This window comes from Perognathus longimembris, chromosome 17 (genome assembly GCF_023159225.1).
Source record: "Perognathus longimembris pacificus isolate PPM17 chromosome 17, ASM2315922v1, whole genome shotgun sequence".
Taxonomy (NCBI): domain Eukaryota; kingdom Metazoa; phylum Chordata; class Mammalia; order Rodentia; family Heteromyidae; genus Perognathus; species Perognathus longimembris.
In genome coordinates this window covers 13,372,324-13,392,176 of record NC_063177.1, presented here as the reverse complement: position 1 = coordinate 13,392,176, position 19,853 = coordinate 13,372,324, and the positions used below count along the sequence as shown (strand labels likewise).

Sequence of the window (19,853 nt, the reverse complement as noted above, 5' to 3'; positions counted from 1 at the left end):
TTGACACATTTCTCGAAATGCTAGTGTGGTAGGCAGCATAAAGTCAAATTGAAACCTGCAAAAGCAGGAAATGGTGGCATGTGGTCTGGTGACAGAACCACAGATTAAGCAGAGGTGGCAGGAGTTTGTCAAACTACAACTTCCTTTAGAAGAGCCTTGTTAGGCTGACAGTGCCAATAACTCCCTAGTTATAGTATCTGTACTTTTAGAAGACACAACTTACGTATTCCCTACCTCCATCCTTGCCCCCATCCACAAAGGCCACAGGGACACCTTTTTCTCTGAGGGTTGGGTCCACATGCAGTATCCAACAATGTGAAGGTGCGGGAGGGCAAAGTTCCTAGGACCACTTTCAGTGACCAGACAGGAAGCTAGGATTTCAGTGCGGCTCAGTGATCTGGCCTGAACTCCATTTCTCCCAGAAACCACTTCTGAATGTAATGCAGGGCAAAGACCCAAAGTGCTTTGACATACAAAACCAGAACAGGCTAGCCTCACTCAGTGCAGACCCAGACAGGCACCCAAATCCATGAGATCGCACTCTGAATGCTCAGAAAGGAGGCCCTTTGTCTCTGACCACCTGTACAGGTTTCTTTGAGTTTTCCTCTTTAAGTGAGATCCAATGACCTCCCTCTGGGAGGCTAAAGTACAGTAATACACTGAGCCATTTGAGACCCACAGCTCACAGGAACAAAACACTTCATATGAGGTTAAAGAATAAGTTTATCAAAAAGAGCTTTCTTTTCCTCCTGGCTACCAAATATTCAGCTTCTCTTTGGGCAGCAGGACAAACCCTTCACTGGCAGAGCTTCCTGAACAAGGAAGCTGCCTTGGTATTCATCATCTCTACGGAACCCAGGAAGCTATGTGGGCTTCTCTGTCGCAGGCACAGAGGCCCATGGAACAGACAAGGGCTCCAAAGCCCCTCTATAGTCATAACTCAATCAATCAACCTGGGCCAGCAAAAGCTGAGAATGGAAGACAGCCATGCCCAGTGGTGGCCACAACTTCCTCAGTCCTAAGGCACCCACACCATCTGCTCAGTGCTGCCACCTCTACACAGTGTCCATTCAGCATTTCCAGTACTCACAGCCATGGTAGGAAGCCGGTGATCCTCCAGCCTTGCCATATTCCTGCTCCGAGTAGCTGGTGGAGAGGTTGGGCTGGCTAGAGCCTCGGTTAAAGGAGATCTGGTTGCTGCCCATGCCAGTGGCCACCTGGGCCATGCGCTCTTTGGTTTTGAGAGCCTGGGCCCTCTCAGCCTTCAGTCGCTCCTCGTCTTTAAGGAGGGCCACCAGCTGCTTTGACTTCTCCCGCACATTGATGCCCTGGTCCTTGCCATCACGATCAATGTACTGAAAGTCCTTCAGGGTCTGGATGGCAAAGATGTTCTCACGGCACTGCTGGGCTACTCGTTCGGAGCCTGTCTTAATGAGGTAGTCCAGCAGTGTCAGGGCCTTGTACACATGCCGCCAATTCTTGCCATGGTCATTAAGCCGCTTCCATACCATGCTCATGATCTCAGAGAAGGCCACCACATTGTAAGTCAAGTCAGCAATCTCGGTCATTAGAGAGCTGGATGGGCCCCATGGGTCATTGGAAGTGGCTTCCCGGACTTTGATTTCTGCCTCTGAATAATTGTTCACAATGTTTTTCATCTGCCGCCTGATAGATGAAGTTGTCATTTTTATGCTTTGCTGCAAATTTAAAGTCTTTCAAAGAGAGAAACTTTCCTATCCTTGGTAAGTCTGCGTCCTATGAAGGTCCAGTTTTCCGTTATCCAGCTGGAGTAAGAACAAGAACCCTGACCAGTCATTTCCTCCTCTGGAGCCCCAGACATGAGAAGCTGGAAGCCATGACCTACAAGGAGAACAAACACAAACCGTGTTGTGACATGAGTGTCTATGAAGCAGGACAGCCTGGCCCAGACACTTCCGCAAGGGCCAGTGCTGGGCATGATTGCATGAGCTGCAAGCAGACACACCCCAGTCACCTCAGATTGTAAGACAGCCCATCTGCCTGCAAAACGGAAAACAGCCACACCAGCAACAAACGAATGAAATTTAAACCTTGAAATAAACTATGACTGTTGAGCAATTTTGAAACAGAGTAACTACCTTGTGGGTTATATGGTCACTGCCAGGCAGAAGCCAGCTATAAAACAGTAATGGGAGGGAGCTGGGAATATGGCCTAGTGGCAAGAGAATTTGCCTCGTATACATGAAGCCCTGGGTTCAATTCCCCAGTACCACATATATGGAAAATGGCCAGAAGTGGCTCTGTGGCTCAAATGGTAGAGTGCTAGCCTTGAGCAAAAGGAAGCCAGGGACAGTGCTCAGGCCCTGAGTCCAAGGCCCAGGAATGGCAAAACAGTAAGGGGGGGAGGTAGAGAGAGAGACTTGATCCTTGATCCTGATAAGTCAATTTTATTCTAGTTTTATTTTTTTGGCCAGTCCTGGGTCTTGGACTCAGGACCTGAGCACCATCCCTGGCTTCTTTTTGCTCTAGGCTAGCACTCTACCTCTTGAGCCAAAGTGCCACTTCTAGCTTTTCCTGTTTATGTGGTGCTAAGGAATCGAACCCAGGGCCTCATGCATGCTAGGCAAGCACTTTATTGCTAAGCCTTTATTCTAGCTTTTTGTGCTGAGGAGTGAACCCTGGGCTTAAGCATGCACCCTACCACTGAGCTCCATTCCCAGGACAATCCTGATAATTTTAAAATCACATGTGGGAATGAGAAGGCCTCTCATTTCAGAGCTATCTTAGATACCAAAGTGCTGTACCTTTAAAGTTGCTGCCCTTTGGCTTTGGTTCACAATGTTTCTAACTGCCAGGGGAATTCTCTCCTGACCTTCCCTACTCAAGAATTTATGAAGGGTCAGGCGCTGGTGGCTCATGCCTATACTCCTAGCTACTCAGGCAGGAATCTGAGGATAGTGATTCAAAGCCAGAGGCTTAAAGTCTGTGAGACTCTTATCTCCAACAAACCACCAGAAAACCTGAAGTGGAGCTGTGGCTCAAAGTGGTAGAGCCCTAGCCTTGAGATGAAGAGGTCAGGGACAGCAGCACCCAGGCCCGAAGTTCAAGCCCCAGGACTATAGGAACTTATGAAGGGGCTGGGAATATGGCCTAGTGGCAAGAGTGCTTGCCTCACATACATGAAGCCCTGGATTCGATTCCTCAACACCACATATATAGAAAATGACCAGAAGTGGTGCTGTGGCTCAAGTGGCAGAGCACTAGCCTTGAGCAAAAAGAAGCCAGGAACAGTGCTCAGGTCCTGAGTTCAAGGCCCAGGACTGGCAAAAAAAAAAAAAAAAGGAATTTATGAAGGCTCTGACTGCTCTTCTAGAACCTCCTGCAAGTGACCCAGCTCACACAGTCATAAGACAGTTCAAACCAAGTACCAGTGGCTCATACCTACAATCCTAGCTAATTAGGAGCTGAAGTCAGAATCTTGGTTCAAAGCTAGCCCCAGTCTCATCTCTAAGCACCAAAAAAGCTGGATCTTGAGTATGGCTCAAGTACAGTGCTAGCAAGCAAAAAAACCTTAGGGATAATGCCCAGACCCTGAGTCCAAGCCCCCAGTCCTGTCAAAAAGAAAAAGAAAAGTAAAAAGCAGCATGGGTTCCAGCCTGATCCCTGCATGTCACAAAAGAAGACTGGGACCCAAAGCTACATAGTCACTGGCTCCCAACATGTCTCCCCCATCTTCTTCCTGAGAAATACTTACAGAGCTAGAGTAAAGTCCACATCTCCAGCAGAGAGCTTTGGTCCTTGAGTCTGATAACCCCCATTGATCTCATTCACAGTGAGTACCCAGCAACAAGCACTGCATGTATACTGTTGAATAAATGATATTGCCGATTAGTAAGTGCCCTTGTCCTCAAGATCACAGTCAAATAGGGGAAGTGGAGGTTCGTCATGTACAAGATAGGAAATTGAGGCCCAGAAGACTCCAGAGATTGCCAGGGAGAACCAGATAAGAGTAAAATCTCAGGGTTCCACTCACCACTGCTACCTGCTTGGCTGTTCAGAGTCCCCCAGGCCAGGCTCTGACTCACTGACCATGTGATAACCTTCTGGGTAAGGACTGTTCTTGCCACTGTGTAGAAGAGCAACCTGAGGCTTAGAGTCAAGAAGTTGGACCCACACAGCTGAGGATCTGCCACTTCCTCTTTATATGGCTCTGTGCTGTTCATGCCACAGAAACAACAGACAGCCATAGCTTCCTCATCTAAGGCTCAGGTGGCCGGCTTATCAAAAATAAAAACTCTAAAAGAAGGCCTAGGGAACAAAATCACCACTCATCACATAGTCACACAGGTAAGAAAGGCACTGCTCATAAAGCTTCAGCTGCTTTCTCTCCATTCTTAGACACACAGAACCAGACCTGGCTGAAGGCAGGCATGTTCCATCTCTATCCATCTGGCCCACTCTCAGGAATCCCCTAACACCTGCCAGAGGACAGGTATAAACCTTATTTGTGTTGACTGCATGTGTAACGTAATTAGGCTTTGCACTCTAATCCAACTCATTTCTGCCTCAAACAGGAGTAGTCTCACAAAGGAAAAAAGAATGTTTTCAATGAGGGTTTCCCTGCTCACCTCAGAGTGATGTGTCAAAATCAGAAGTAATGCGACAGTGGTACACTTCAGGGCACTATGATGTGCCAGAGACGCCAGCACTTTCATATGTCACTGCATTTGGTTCAAAGCTGATACATCTGTCCCACTTCTGAGAAGTAGGCAGAGCTGGGTCTCTCTTGAAGATGTCCCTCTGCACCTCCCTCCAATCTCCAAGTAAACATAAGAACAAATGGTAGCCTCCCACGGGCCTCGGAGGGGGCCTCACAACCTCTCCAGCCCTCTACCTCCAGTCTTCTCCTGTGAGATGATGTTGGACACCTTGGGGTGGGGAAGCAGAAGACATTCAGCAGGGCCCAGCATCTTAGTGGAGGGTGTTACTAAAGAGGCAGTAAAATCCTCCCAGAGGTCCCATTGAACCTCCAAGTCTTGTGGCAAAGAAAAGGCAAGGAATCCTATGAGCAAAGGCCAGAGTATCCCTAACTCCCAGGCACTGGTTGGGAAACAGAAAATGCCTTTGATCAAGGCCAGGGCCTTTGATAAACAGGTCCAGCTTGCACACATATCTGCTGAAGGGCTCAGAAATACCCAGGCTTTAAGAAGGAGGAAAAGTTAATGAGGTATTTCTTATAGTCAGAAAAACAAAGCTACATAATTTACATAGTTACCAATTTTCTTAAAGCTCATAGACAAGAGAGGCTTTTAGGACAGATGACCAGAAAAGAGAGATCTGGAGATAAGAAACTACTCTAGTTGAAAAGACCCCAGAGGTACCCCAAGCCACCAGAGCCAGCACAACATACACAGTAAAACGAAACTTCACAACTCGCTCCAACTGAATAGCAAGCTGGGAACTCCAGCACCCAACACCCCATCAAGAACCAGCAAACCCAGCAGCCAGAAGCAACAGAGAAACGCAGGAAACGAAAAAAATTTAAAAAAGAAGAGCCTATAACCTGCATGGAGCTGGAAATTTTCCGGGGTAACCTCCCCCCACCCGCCGACCCTGGCCCAAACAGGGCCAGGCTGGGAAAGGGGACCCAGCGCCAACAAACCAACTGCTGAAAAGTCACACCAGGAGCAGAGTCCAGACAGCAGGACTCCACGGACCCCAGCGGGTGCGCAGACCGATCGAGACAGGCGGCGGCGGATGGGCGGTACGGGACCACACGACCGGGATTGGACGTGAGCAGCAGGGGAACCTGGTGGTGCAGAAGGGGAGAGCCGGGGCCACCACCACCAAACTACCGATCGCCACACCCCAGGACCCCACCCCCGAAGGGCCAACAGCAGCTGGGGACACACACACAATCCAGGACCAGTAAGTTCCCCATCACCCCCTCCCCCAACGGGAGACCAGCTATCAGAGACCCAAATCCTACAAAGAAGCTACAGCTCCCTCCCTCCCCCTCCCCACCCCGAGGGAACAAAGAACCCCCAAATCAGGTGGCAAAAGGTCCTTTCAGACTCTGGGAGGACACAGGAGCTAGCAGGGCAGAGCAGCACCAAGGCAGCAGAAGAGCCTGAACCGGCCTCACTGGACCACCCCTCCCCAACAGGGGCCCGGGGACCAGCAGGCATTGGAAGCCCCACCTGAGGCGCCTGGTCCTCGAGGACTTTTTGAACAAAAGTTACAGGCTCGAGGGTGGGCAATACCAGCCAAGCAGGGACACCTGGGCCCGATCGCAGCAGAGGTGCAGAGTCTGTGGGCACCAACCCGCGCCCAGACACTTGATCCTACTGGGGCCCACACATACCGCCCCCCCCCCACAGCAAACTCGCGGGAGGGCACAAGCACATCCCAACAACCCGGGGCTCGCTCTGGTAGGCATACCCCGCACAGGTGGGCAGGGCCCCGCAGCGGCAGAGCCCACTGTGGTAGGCACACTTCGCACAGGTGGGCAGGGCCCTCCAGCGGCAGCGCCCACTCTGATAGGCACACCCGCACAGGAGGGCAGAGCCCCCTAGCGGCAGAGCCCCCTAGCGGCAGCGCCCACTCAGTTTGGCGCATTTTGCACAAGTGGGTGGGCCGCCCCTCAACAACACTGGCCCTGAAGCAATCCACACAGGTGGGCGAACTGCCTGAGAGGTGAGCTCCTCTGACCAAGATCCCGAGTGGAAAAAAGAACCAAAGAAGAGAAAAGCCTCCACGCCACGCTGAATCAGCGACCAGCAAACGCCCACCAGGGGCACGCTAGGGTCAGCACAACACAGCAGTAGGACACTATCCCGCAAAGAAAGACACAGAACCTACCCACCCCCAAGTGCAGTGAGGGTGACCACTTCGGCAACAACCGAGAAGGTCATGCTCACCCATTGGGCAGTAAGGTTCAACAGCCAAACTCAAACCCAGAGCCAGGACACAAGTCTACCACTGACGGACCAATGGGAACCAGCACAAAGCCAAACCAGGGAAGCCACCCACAGATCTCCAGATGCGCAAATCACAAAGAAATATAGCAAATTACATCAAAGCGCAAGCCAACTCGCCACCTCCAAAAAGAAGTACGACTGAAGAGGAGATGGAGAATAAAAAAAAACTGAAAACAATTCCAGGAGTTTAGAGTGGAAGTCTCAAAGGACATCCAGGAAGCCAAGAACGAAATGGAAGCAAAAATGGATACAGTGCAAACCTCTATTAAAGACCTTAACACCCTGAGAAGTGAAATGCATGAAAAAATAGATTTATAATACAACACTTTAAAGGAAGAAATTTCCACGATCAGAGCTGATCTGGCAACCATAAATAGTTCTCTGACATCCATAAACTCCGCACTTGAATCCACAGCATAAAGAATTGACCATATTGAAGCCGGAATCTCTCTCTTGGACCATGATGCGGTGGATAAGGTCCAGAAAAATACCACACTCCAAGAAACGGAAAAGCTCCAGGACAGACTAATCCAGGAACCAGTGGACAAAGACAAGAGGTATAATCTGTGCATAATTGGAATAGAAGAAGGAGCCAAATACTAGAGCAGAGAGCTTCAACATATTTTCAATAAAGTTATTGCAGAAAACTTCCCCAATCTCACAAGGGACCTCATCCAGGTAACTGAAGCCTACAGGACACCTGGCAGACCAGACCCTAGAAAAGCCACGCCCAGACACATAATAATCAAGACTTCAGATCTCAGGAATAAAGAGCAAATTTTGAATGCAGCCAAAGCGAAGAAAGAAATTTATTACAATGGGAAGAGGATCCAAATAACAGGAGACCTCTCCACACAAACCTACCACGCACGAAGAAAATGGAAGAACACCATCCAAGTCCTACAGGCCAACAAGTGCCAACCTAGAATAAAATATCCAGCGAAGCTGGAGTTCATATTCAAGGGGAAACCAGATCTTTCCATAGCAAAGAGGATCAAAGGGAGTATGTGAATAAAAAACCAGCCCTACACCGAATTCTAAGAGGGGAATCGCAACCAACAGGAACTACAATAGCCAGAGCCCAACAGAAAGAGCAGCTCACTAAAAACAAGAAAAAAAAAAAAAAGAGGAAAAACAGCCCAACAAGAAAATGGAAGGAGAAAAAACACTCATATCCTTGATCTCTTTGAATGTAAACGGTATAAACTCTCCGATAAAGAGGAGCAGACTGGCAGCATGGAACTGCAAACAAAAAGTTGACGTCTGTTGTCTAAAGAGACCCACCTTACAGCAAGGGATAAAAACAGGCTCCAAATGAAAGGATGGAGCAAGATCTTCCAAGCAAACGCACCTACCAAAACAGCAGGAGTAGCCGTCCTAATCTCAGACAAGCTGGACTTTTCATTAAAATCAACTCAAAAAGACAAGGTCACTACATTTCAATACAAGGAAAAATCCAGATTCAAGACATCACGGTGATAAATGTATACTCACCGAACAAAAGAGGCCCTACATATGTCAATCAAATTCTCACAGAACTACAGAACAAGATAGACCCAAACACAATCATAGTGGGTGACTTAAATACCCCACTCTCTCCAAGAGACAGATCCAACACCCAGAGGATTAGCAAGGGAGCTTAAGACCTAAGTAACACCATATCCCAAATGGATCTGACAGCTCTTTACAGAATCTTCCACCCTAAAAGACCCAATACACCTTCTTCTCAGCACCCCATGGATCATACTCCAAAATAGAACATGTCATAGCCCACACAAAGAACCTCAGCAAATAAAAAGTATTGATGTCATCCCATGTATTAAATCTGACCACAGTGGATTAAAGGTAACCCTCAATAACAACGGTTACCACAGAGGCTATACACATTCTTGGAGGCTAAACCCCACACTGTTATCCAACACTTGGGCCACAGACCAAATTAAAGATGAAACTAACGAATTCATAAGTCACAATGACAATGAAAATATATCACAAAGAAACCTATGGTACATAGCTAAGGCAGTACTGAGGGACAAGATCATTGCCCTCAGCACTCACATAAAAAGAATGGAAACAGAACAGGTGAATAACCTCACGATGAAACTAAAACAACTGGAGAAACAAGAAATGACTGAATCTAAATCGAATAGGAGGAGAGAGATCACAAAGATTAAAGAAGAAATAAATCTGATTGAAAATAGAAGACCATTCAACAAATAAATAAGGCTAAAAGCTGGTTCTTTGAGATAATAAATAAAATTGACAGACCCCTCGCAAGACTTACAAAAAAAAAGAAGAGAAGAGACTCATATACGTAAAATCAGGGACTTCACCGGAAAAATTACAACAAGTACACACGATATTCAAACAATCATAAGGAGCTATTTCCAGAACCTCTACTCAGTAAAAAACAATAATTTTACAGAAATGGATCAATTCTTAGAGAAGTATAAACTGCCCAAACTGAACCAAGAAGAAATAAATCAACTAAATAAACCAATAACGTACAGCGAGATACAGGGGGTAATCAAGAACCTCCCAACAAAGAAAAGCCCAGGCCCAGATGGATTCACCAACGAATTCTATAAAACCTTTAGTGAGGAGCTAATACCAATACTTCTCAAACTCTTCCGCGAAATAGAAACAGAGGGAGAAATCCCAAACTCACTCTGTGAAGCTAATATCATACTCACTCCCAAACCAGGCAAGGACCCAACAAAAAAAGACAACTACAGACCAATATCACTAATGAACACAGACACAAAGCTCCTCAATAAAATATTAGCTAACAGGATCCAGAAACTGATCAAGAAAATTATACACCATGACCAAAAGTAGGCTTCATCCCACAGTCACAAGGATGGTTCAACATCCATAAATCAATCAACGTAATTCACCACATAAACAGAACTAAAATCAAGAATCACATTGTTATCTCAGTCGATGCCCAAAAAGCCTTTGACAAAATACAACATCCATACTTATTAAAAGCCCTGGAGAGAACAGGAATAGATGGAACATTCCTCAAAACAATAAAAGCCATATACAACAGACCAACTGCTAAAATCGTATTAAATGGAAAGAAACTAAAATCATTCCCCCTAAACTCAGGAACAAGACAAGGATGCCCACTCTCCCCACTTCTTTTCAACATAGTGCTGGAATCCCTAGCCATAGCAATAAGGCAAGAGGAGGACATCAAAGGGATCCACATCAGCAAGGAAGAAATCAAGCTATCCCTATTCGCAGACAACATGATCTTATATCTGAAGGACCCAAAAAACTCAGTCCCCAAACTCCTACACCTAATAAACCATTTTGGCAAAGTAGCAGGATACAAAATCAATCCACAAAAGTCAGCAGCTTTTCTGTACACCAGCAATATACAAGCAGAAAGGAAATTATGGAAACAATTCCATTTACAGTAGCCAAAAATAAAAAATAAAGTACCTAGAAATCAACCTAACCAAGCATGTGACGGACCTATTTAATGAGAACTATAAAAATCTAATAAGAGAAGTCAAAGAAGACACAAGGAGATGGAAAGACCTCCCATGCTTATGGGTAGGCAGAATCAATATAGTGAAAATGGCCATATTGCCCAAATTGTTATACAAATTCAATGCAATCCCTATCAAAATCCCAGCCACATTCTTCACTGAAATAGAGAAAGCAATCCATAAATTCATATGGAACAGCAAAAGACCTAGAATAGCCGAAGCAATTCTAGGCAAAAAAAGCAGTGCAGGAGGTATCACAATACCAGACTTCAAGCTCTACTACAGGGTCATCATAACAAAAACAGCCTGGTATTGGTATAAAAACAGACCAGAAGACCAATGGATTAGAATTGAAGATCCAGAAATAAAACCACACTCTTATAGTCAGCTGATATTTGACAAAGGAGCTAAAGACATACAATGGAATAAACATAGCCTCTTCAACTACTGGTGCTGGGAGAACTGGGCAGCCATATGCAGAAAACTCAAAGTAGACCCAAGCCTATCACCATGCACCAAGATCAACTCAAAATGAATCAAGGACCTCAGTATCAGACCTGAATCCTTGAAACTACTGAAGGACAGAGTAGGGAAGACGCTAGAACTTATAGGCACAGGAAGGAACTTCCTGAATAGAGTCCCAGGGGCGCAACAGATAGGGGAGAGACTGGACAAATGGGACTACTACAAATTAAAAAGTTTCTGCACAGCTAAGGACATAGCCACCAAAACAGAAAGACAGCCAACCATATGGGAAAGGATCTTTACCAGCACAGCAACAGACAAAGGCCTAATATCTGTCATCTACAGAGAACTAAAAAAACTAAGCCCCTCCAAAGCCCAATACACCAATTAGGAAATGGCCAAAGGAGCTAAAGAGAGACTTCACAAGAGAAGAGATAAAAATGGCAAAGAAACACATGAGGAAATGTTCAACATCCCTGGTAGTAAAGGAAATGCAAATAAAAACAACCCTGAGATACCACCTCACCCCAGTTAGAATGGCCTATACTCTGAACTCAGGCAACAACAGATGCTGGAGGGGGTGCGGGGAAAGAGGAACCCTTCTCCATTGTTGGTGGGAGTGCAAATTAGTACAAACACTTTGGAGAACAGTATGGAGATTTCTCAAAAAGCTCAATATAGACCTACCCTATGACCCAGCCATACCACTCCTAGGCATCAATCCTGAACAGCAGGTCCCAAGATATCAAAACGACATTTGCACTTCCATGTTTATCGCTGCACAATTCTCAATAGCCAAAAAATGGAATCAACCCAGATGCCCCTCCACAGATGAATGGATCCAAAAAATGTGGTACCTATACACAATGGAATACTACATAGCGATGAGAAATGGTGAAATATTGTTATTCACCGGGAAATGGTCAGAACCTGAACAAATAATGTTGAGCGAGACAAGCCTAGAACACAGAAAACAAAGGGGCATGATCTCCCTGATATATGACTGTTAAGATGGGGTGAAGGGAAGACAGTAGAGACCAGGTCTGTGAAACCAAAAACTGCTTGTCAAATGGTATTTCCCACAGGATTGGGTCAGCGACCCAACATTATGTAACTAAAACCAAACAACTACTCAACATATAAAGGTCAAAAATTGACCTCTCACGTGGCTACTGTGTATGTTCTTGATGCATTGTATATTGTATGTATGTCTACCTGACCTAGAGAAGGGAAAGAAAAACAGGGCGTAAGATATCACAAGAAATGTACACACTGCCCTACTATGTAACTGTACCCTTTTTGCACAACACCTTGTAAAAAAACTTGTCTTCAATTAATAAATTAAATTCATAAAAAAAGAAAAAAATTGACCTCTCAGTGGAATACAATAGCTCAAAAGCTATGTATGTACGTTCATATAAGACTATTGTCGAGGGCTGGGGATATAGCCTAGTGGCAAGAGTGCCTGCCTCGGATACACGAGGCCCTAGGTTCAATTCCCCAGCACCACATATACAGAAAACGGCCAGAAGCGGCGCTGTGGCTCAAGTGGCAGAGTGCTAGCCTTGAGCGGGAAGAAGCCAGGGACGGTGCTCCGGCCCTGAGTCCAAGGCCCAGGACTGGCCAAAAAAAAAAAAAAAAGACTATTGTAGAGGGCTGGGGATATGGCCTAGTGGCAAGAGTGCTTGCCTCGTATACATGAGGCCCTGGGTTCAATTCCCCAGTACCACATATACAGAAAATGGCCAGAAGTGGCGCTGTGGCTCAAATGGCAAAGTGCTAGCCTTGAGCAAAAAGAAGCCAGGGACAGTGTTCAGGCTCTGAGTCCAAGCCCAGGACTGGCCAAAAAAAAAAAAGACTATTGTTGATATACTGTCTAATGTTGACATTACATGGGCCACGTGGCTACTGTATATGTTCTTGGTACATTGTGTATTGTATATATGTCTACCTGACCTAGGGAAGGGAAAGAAAAACAGGGTGTAAGATATCACACACTGCCCTACTATGTAACTGTACCCTTTTTGTACAACACCTTGTCAAAAAATTTTTGTTCAATTAATAAATAAATTACAAAAAAAAAATCGAAACTTCAATTCCAACTCTAAGAGCCATACAAGCACAGAAGCAGCAGAGCCAGCAGATCAGAGCTACAGGCTCAGGACACTTCAATCTCCATGGCTTTGCCCAAGCAGGATGCATATACCTCAAAACCCCATCTCCCCTTTTAACTTCTCACCCCCACTTCAAGAGTGGGCTATAAACACAAACAGCTGCCTGGAGGCAAGGAGCTTCCAAGATTTTCTCCATACATCAGCCCCAAATCCATACCCACAAGGACAGATCCTGTTATTTCCAAAACTGACTTTGATTTTGTTCTCACCATCTTCCCAGCAGTTGCTGTGCTCTCCTCAGTATGCAACTTTCCTTCCGAATTTTCTAGCCTGCTAAAACATTTGTCCCCTTCCGGGTCTCTTTATTTTATTTTATTTTTTTTTAGTTTTTGCCAGTCCTGGGGATTGAACTCAGGGCCTGAGCACTGTCCCTGGCTTCTTTTGCTCAAAGCTATCATTCTACCACTTGAGCCACAGCGTCACTTCTGGCCTTTTCCATATATGTGGTCCTGAGGAATCAAACCTAGGGCTTCATGTATACGAGCCACGCACTCTACCACTAGGCATATTCCCAGCCCCCTGAGCCTCTTTATTACAATCTGAGCAGGTGTGGTCAGGTCACAAATATCAGCCATCAGGAAACCAGCATAGATATGGGTGAGATGTGGAACAGGTAGGCAGTGCCAACCCAAGGGGGAAAAGTCAGTTTTGTTAAAGGTTTAGGAGAGGGATAGGAAAGGAGGAGAAGGAAAGGAGTAAAAGAAGGACAGGGGAAGAGAGTTGGAAGGGAGGGAGGGACGGAATGAGGGACTTATAAATTTCATACCAACAACTGAGACAAATGCCACTACATAAGTTTGAATAATTCAGCTGCAACTATGCATATATTTTAATGGAGACAGCAAAATGACTTTTAAGTTGGGGCTTAACTGAGGCAAAAAAATCCTCTGTGCCTGCCAAGAGGGCAGAGGAGGCCCACAGGGACGATGTCCAACTCCACCATCCAGCCCTAGGCCCACTCAGCCCTAAAAAGCCTGTTTTGAAGTAGAATTAATAATTCCTTTTATTAAGAATCAAAGTTCCAGGGGCTAGGAATGTGGCTTAGCAGTAGAATGCTTACCTAGCATGTATGAAGCCCTGGGTTCAATTCTTCAGCATCACATAAACAGAAAAGTCCAGAAGTAGCACTGTGGTTCAAATGGTAAAGTGCTAGCCTTGAGCAAAACAAAAAAAAAGAAAAGAAAAGAAAGAAAGAAAGAGAGAAAAGAAAAGAAGCCAGGGACAGTGCTCAGGACCTGGGTTCAAGACCCAGGACTGGCAAAAATAAATAAATCCAAGTTTCTAATACAACATATGGCATGACCCCTATTAACCCAATGAGTAGATAAAATGCCAGCTAACAGCAAGTAAACAATATACCAGTGGTCTGGGGAAATCATACTATAGGCGGCAATACAGAACTGGTCAGGTAGGAATTGGAGGTGAGGCTTAGTTGTAGAACACAAGAGGAAGCAAGGAGGCAGTAGGGAGGCATAAGACAACCACATAATTTGAACCTCTGGGTGTCCCACCTGTGCCTTGCCATCTACCTTCTCTATTTCTCCAAACATCAAGGTATGCTGTTGTCACCTGCAATGGCAAGTGCTATGCAAAGAACACCTAAGAGGATATGAGGGGGGATAGCAAAGTGTGTGTTCCAGGTCCCAAACAAGGTGTCATACGGTCTCAAATAGAAGTGTAGAGACAATGCCTGGCTCCCAGCCACAACTGAGCCACATCCTCAGAATGCCAGACTGACTAAGGAGGCTCTGCATCTTCCCAGGGAAGCTCAGTACTCACCAAGAACACAGCACCTGCAACCAGTTTGGAATAGCCCACTCTGATGTGAGAGTAACATATAAGGGCAACAATAATGCAGCATGCAGGGGCATGGAAGGGGTGAGGGTGCTGGTCTATTTGAAAATGCTGTCAGAATTCAAGTGACAGTGGAGTAGAAAAGGAAGGAATAAGGACTTGGGAATATGGCCTAGTGGCAAGAATGCTTGCCTCCTATACATGAAGCCCTGGGTTCGATTCCTCAGCACCACATATATAGAAAATGGCCAGAAGTGGCACTGTGGCTCAAGTGGCAGAGTGCTAGCCTTGAGCAAAAAAAAAAAAAAGCCAGGGACAGTGCTCAGGCCCTGAGTTCAAGCCCCAGGACTGCCCCCCACACAAAAGGAAGGAATAAAACAACAAACAGGAAACAAAGTAACTGGAAAAAATTTTCAAGGCCAGGGTGATGCCCCCGGAGACAAGAATAATTCCTTAGGAATGTGCTCTGAGGTCTAGCAGAGCTGGGCAGGGAAATTCCTTCCAAATATCTCACTGGTCAAGAGAGACAGAAGCCAATCTGGAGAAAGAGAGGCTTCTCACAGCTCTGAGCAGCCCAGGTTACATCCCTGCCATGCGTGCGACTATACCCAGTGCCCTTGCAAGGGAAGACTAGCTGGTATGGAGATACACCTCTTCCAGTTGGAGTTTCCAAATCCCTAAGGAGATCTGAACAGTGGCTTCTCAGTGGCCACCATCACCGATGGAGAACTACCTGTCTCTCAACAACCCCTCCCCAAACCTAACAGTTACAGGTCACCCAACAGTGACTGCAGTAATCCAGTCCTAGTCAGTGGGTATGATGAACAGACTCACTCAACATCCTCACCCCAGATGGCAGCACCAATGACAAGAGTCTGGCAGCCTCCTGTGACTTCACACATACTTCATCTTTCTAAAAGCAGATGACAGAGTAAGCTCAGGAAAGGGGCTACGCCTACCTTTCCCCCATGCTACTTATCAGAAGCTCCTGAGAGCCCATCTGAAAACCCAGGAACAGAATAACCAGCGTAAAGGCCAGGGGAACCGCATTTTTCACAAACTTCCCCACCAGGGAACCGCATTTTTCACAAGCTTCCCCACCAGTCACTTTCAGGCACACTGATGTGAGAAACAAGGTGTGGAGCCGGACACACAGGAACCTGAGCCAGGAAGACACTCTGCAGTCTTCACTAGCTGGCTGTTTCCCCCGTGCCCATCCACTAGACGGAAACACCTCCATCTTCCTCTGGGGAAAGGGAGGGATGATCACTACAAGGAGGCCCAGTCAGGGATTGTGAGGCTGCAGCTCACATGACTGAGCTGAGCAGGCCCTCCAGAGGACAACGGCCCAGTCAGGACAATATGGACAGTGCCACATTCTTTTCAACAGTGATCATTTCAGCCTACAGAGAAAGAACTATTGTGGCTCTGCCTCAGCGACGCCAGCACTAACCTTAGAGCATTAGTAACTCATGCAGTGGGAGACATGAGACACAGACAAAGGTCATTATTCCTCTCACACAGGAAAAACAGTGACATCCAGCCAAAAAGAAACATCTTCTTCTCTAGTTGAACCTGGCCATCTCCATTCCAATGACTTCTTGCCAAATTTTATACACTCCAAAAAGCAGGCTTTACAGAAGTAGAGCACTAGCCTTCAACAAAAACACTAAGTAACAGTACCTAGGCTCTGAGTTCTAGCACCAGAACTAGCACAAAAAAATACTAAATGAAAATAAAGCTTAAAAAAGCAGGCTTTCAAAAAATTCATAATCTAGAGGGGAAACCAACACTTAGGACTTCTAGAAGACAGGTAAAGTTCATGCACTTTCCTCCTTCACTAAGTGCTCAACCTCAGGGAAAGGCAGGCTGTGGGTGCAGAATCCACACATGGTGAACTGCAGTCACTTTTTAAAGAATGTGTGAAGCAATGACTAGGGCAAAAGGCCTGCTTCCAGCTGTTTCTGTTTCTCATTCAAGGAATGAGGGTGCAATGAGCTGGGTCTGCCCCCAACCCTGAGTGGAAGATCAAACACACTCATGATTGCACAAAGGGGATGTGAGAATTCTCATTTTACTTAAATCTCCCCACTATTCGGCAAAGGAGTTTTGCAAACAGCCTGGCATAGTAGAAAGCCCTAATTAGGAGAATCAGGGAAACTAGGATCCATGGTCCAATGCTGTGCTCACTCTGTGGCTCCAAGCAAAGGTTCTGACTTCTAAACAAAACCCAGTTCTGACCAGTGATTCTATTTGTCATCTCCATGGTGTCACAGAGAGCTCAGGCTTCTGACCAGCTCAGCAACAGATCATCAACCAAGGGGAACCCAGGCCACTAACTACCATTTTTCTAACTGCTGTGACTTGGCCACTGGAGACACCACTTACAGATGACAGTGCCATGCACACCCAGAGACCAGCCTCACCCTTGGGGACAGGCCAGGCTCTGCATCACTATCACTGTCAGTATAGCATTCCAGCTCAAGAGCTTAGAAAAGGGCAGAGCTGCATGGGAAAACTTCAAGTTCCCATGATTTTGTGCTTAATTTAGACCTGGCTGGTGACTGTGGTGGAACTAAGTGCTGGGCAAGCCATTGAGGAGTGAAAAAGAAAGAGGGTGGTGGGTGAGGTGAGGGGCAGGCCCCGGGCTCCACAAACAGTGACAACACTCTACATCCTAATTAAGGCCAAGGATGTGTGTCAGGAGAGTAATCTGCTGAGAACAGGTATTTTCTCCCTGCGCTGACCCCATGTGCTGCCACCAGCCCTCTGGGAGATCAGTTCAGCCTCTCCTAGAGCTGCAGAGGGCTGCACCAGGGCAGGTTTCTGTGGACAAGCAGAGAGTTACTTCCACAGACTTTCAGGTAATGATGGCTAACGTCCTGAGACCCTCACCTGCTAATCCTCACCCCAACAGCCAAGGAGCAGAGGGTGAGCCAGAGTCCCAGAGGCCAAGGGACAGGCTCACCTCAGCAAGTTCAAAGGATGAGCCAAACCATCCTGATTGGAGGTGCTGGGGAAAGGCCAGTCTAACAGTTAACTCTTTCTGTGCCAGCTGAGCAGCATCCTCGCTTCCAGATTCCCCTTCCTATTACTGGAAGAGTATACTGTCACTCCAGAGAAACCTTCAACCAGATAAGACTCCTATCCTAAGCTCCACCCACCTGTCCATGTTCCATCAACCTCCATGTCTTTTCTGTCACTGTCTTTCGGGGCTCCTGTCACCCAGATGTTCAGAACAACCAAGTTAGTAGTATGCATCTCACAGAATCTCTCCTCTAGTTCACAGCCTATTTCTCTTTCCAGTCCTGCTGGCCTCACCCCCCTCCCTGAGTGCAGAGCTGGCCTTTCTTCACCATCTCCTAGTGCCTAGAACAGAACCTGGGACATGGAGGCACTTAAGAAACACCACTATGCCAAAAATAAGAAAGTCTAGACTAATAACCTGTATCCCACAGCGTCAGATGGTTAGATTGTACACCTTGCCACTGTGCTCCTAGTTCCTGCTTTCTTTGGTGCAACAGAAACAGCTGCTATCTGCCTGACCAACGATAAACTGCTTGAGAGTCAGAATGTTGCACAGCCACTGAAACCTGGGTACAAGGGGGCTGGGCCCAAGGAGAAGCTGCTCAGCAGCCTCCAGTCTGGACCTGCGCCTCTCTTGTGACTTCTCGTGTGACGTATGCAACCTGCCAAGTACCCTTCTCATCCTGCTGCTCCTCTCTGTAGCTGGAATTTCCTGACAAGCCTCAGGAGTGCTGGCTCTCTGCTGCTACAGCGCCCTAGAAAATAGAGGCTCTACAAGTAGATAATAGTAAGTACTGACCAGTCCCAGCCAAACACTTCACAGGTGTCTATCGTTTGGATTTCCTAACTTTTGCAGCAGAACGATCTATGTCCATTTCACAAAGGAGAAAGCTAAAGCACTGAGAGAGCCAAAGCTGCACTGCCAGCTAATAGGAGCAACAGCATCTGACCCCAGAGCTCAGATTTTGGGGCCCACCCTCATAAACACTCTTTCTGCCTTTAGAGAAATCCAGGCCCCAACGTTCTAGGAACAACCCATTTTTCCTGGCTATATCTGTAGACCTACAAAGTCTCACTTGGGTAAGTGTTTGGGGCCAACAGCAGGAAGTCAACTGCTTCCTACCAAGCCACAATCAAAACCTAGTGCTTCTAGCTTTCTTCTAGAAAAACCAGTAAAGGGAGAGTGCTCTGATGCCCTTCAAAAAAAGCTGTCTATGATACAAGTAGGAATCACAGATGGACACACAGAGGGATTAGCTACATTTGGGGGTCAGAAACAACCATATATGTTTTTTCTTTTCTTATTTTAAATATACAGTGTTAAATGGTTCTTTTTTTTTTTTTTTTTTTTTTTTTGCCAGTTCTGGGCCTTGGACTCAGGGCCTGAGCACTGTCCCTGGCTTCTCTTTGCTCAAGGCTAGCACTCTGCCACTTGAGTCACAGCGCCACTTCTGGCCATTTTCTGTATATGTGGTGCTGGGGAATCAAACCCAGGGCTTCAAGTACAAGAGGCAAGCACTCTTGCCACTAGGCCATATGCCCAGCCCCTGTTAAATGGTTCTTAAAATGCATTTTTCCTAAGCTTGGTATGGTGGAATACGCCTTTAACTCCAGCACTAAGGATGCTGAGGCAGGAGAATCAAGAGTTGGAGACCAAAGCCAGGTGGTGCCAGTGACTCATGCCTGTATTACTAGCTACTTATGAGGCTGAGATCTGAGGACTGTAGTTCAATGCCAGCCAGGGGAAGCAAAGTTTGTGAGACTCTTTTCTCCAATTAACCACCAGAAAACCAGAAGCGGTGCTGTGGCTCAAATGGCAGATCACTAGCCTTGATCAAGCCCCACTAGCCTTGAGTTCAAGCCCCAAGACCAACAAAAGAAAAGAAAAAGAGTTTGAGGTCAGCCTGGTCTATACAGCAAGACTTTTTCTCAAT

General features: G+C 46.5%; 1 protein-coding gene across 12 annotated transcripts in view; it reads right to left on the bottom strand.

Moving 5' to 3' along the window:
• The window catches only part of Epn2 (epsin 2), an 87,373-nt gene that overhangs the window by 35,507 nt on the left and 32,013 nt on the right, over nt 1-19,853 (bottom strand). For all 12 annotated transcript variants that reach the window (XM_048366596.1, XM_048366597.1, XM_048366594.1 and 9 more), the window contains 2 exons: nt 3,734-3,843; nt 1,091-1,860 (listed from right to left, as the gene is read on the bottom strand). In XM_048366596.1, coding sequence (XP_048222553.1) covers nt 1,091-1,685 — 595 coding nt within the window. In that variant the 5' untranslated portion in view covers nt 1,686-1,860; nt 3,734-3,843. The remainder of the gene's footprint in view (nt 1-1,090; nt 1,861-3,733; nt 3,844-19,853) is intronic.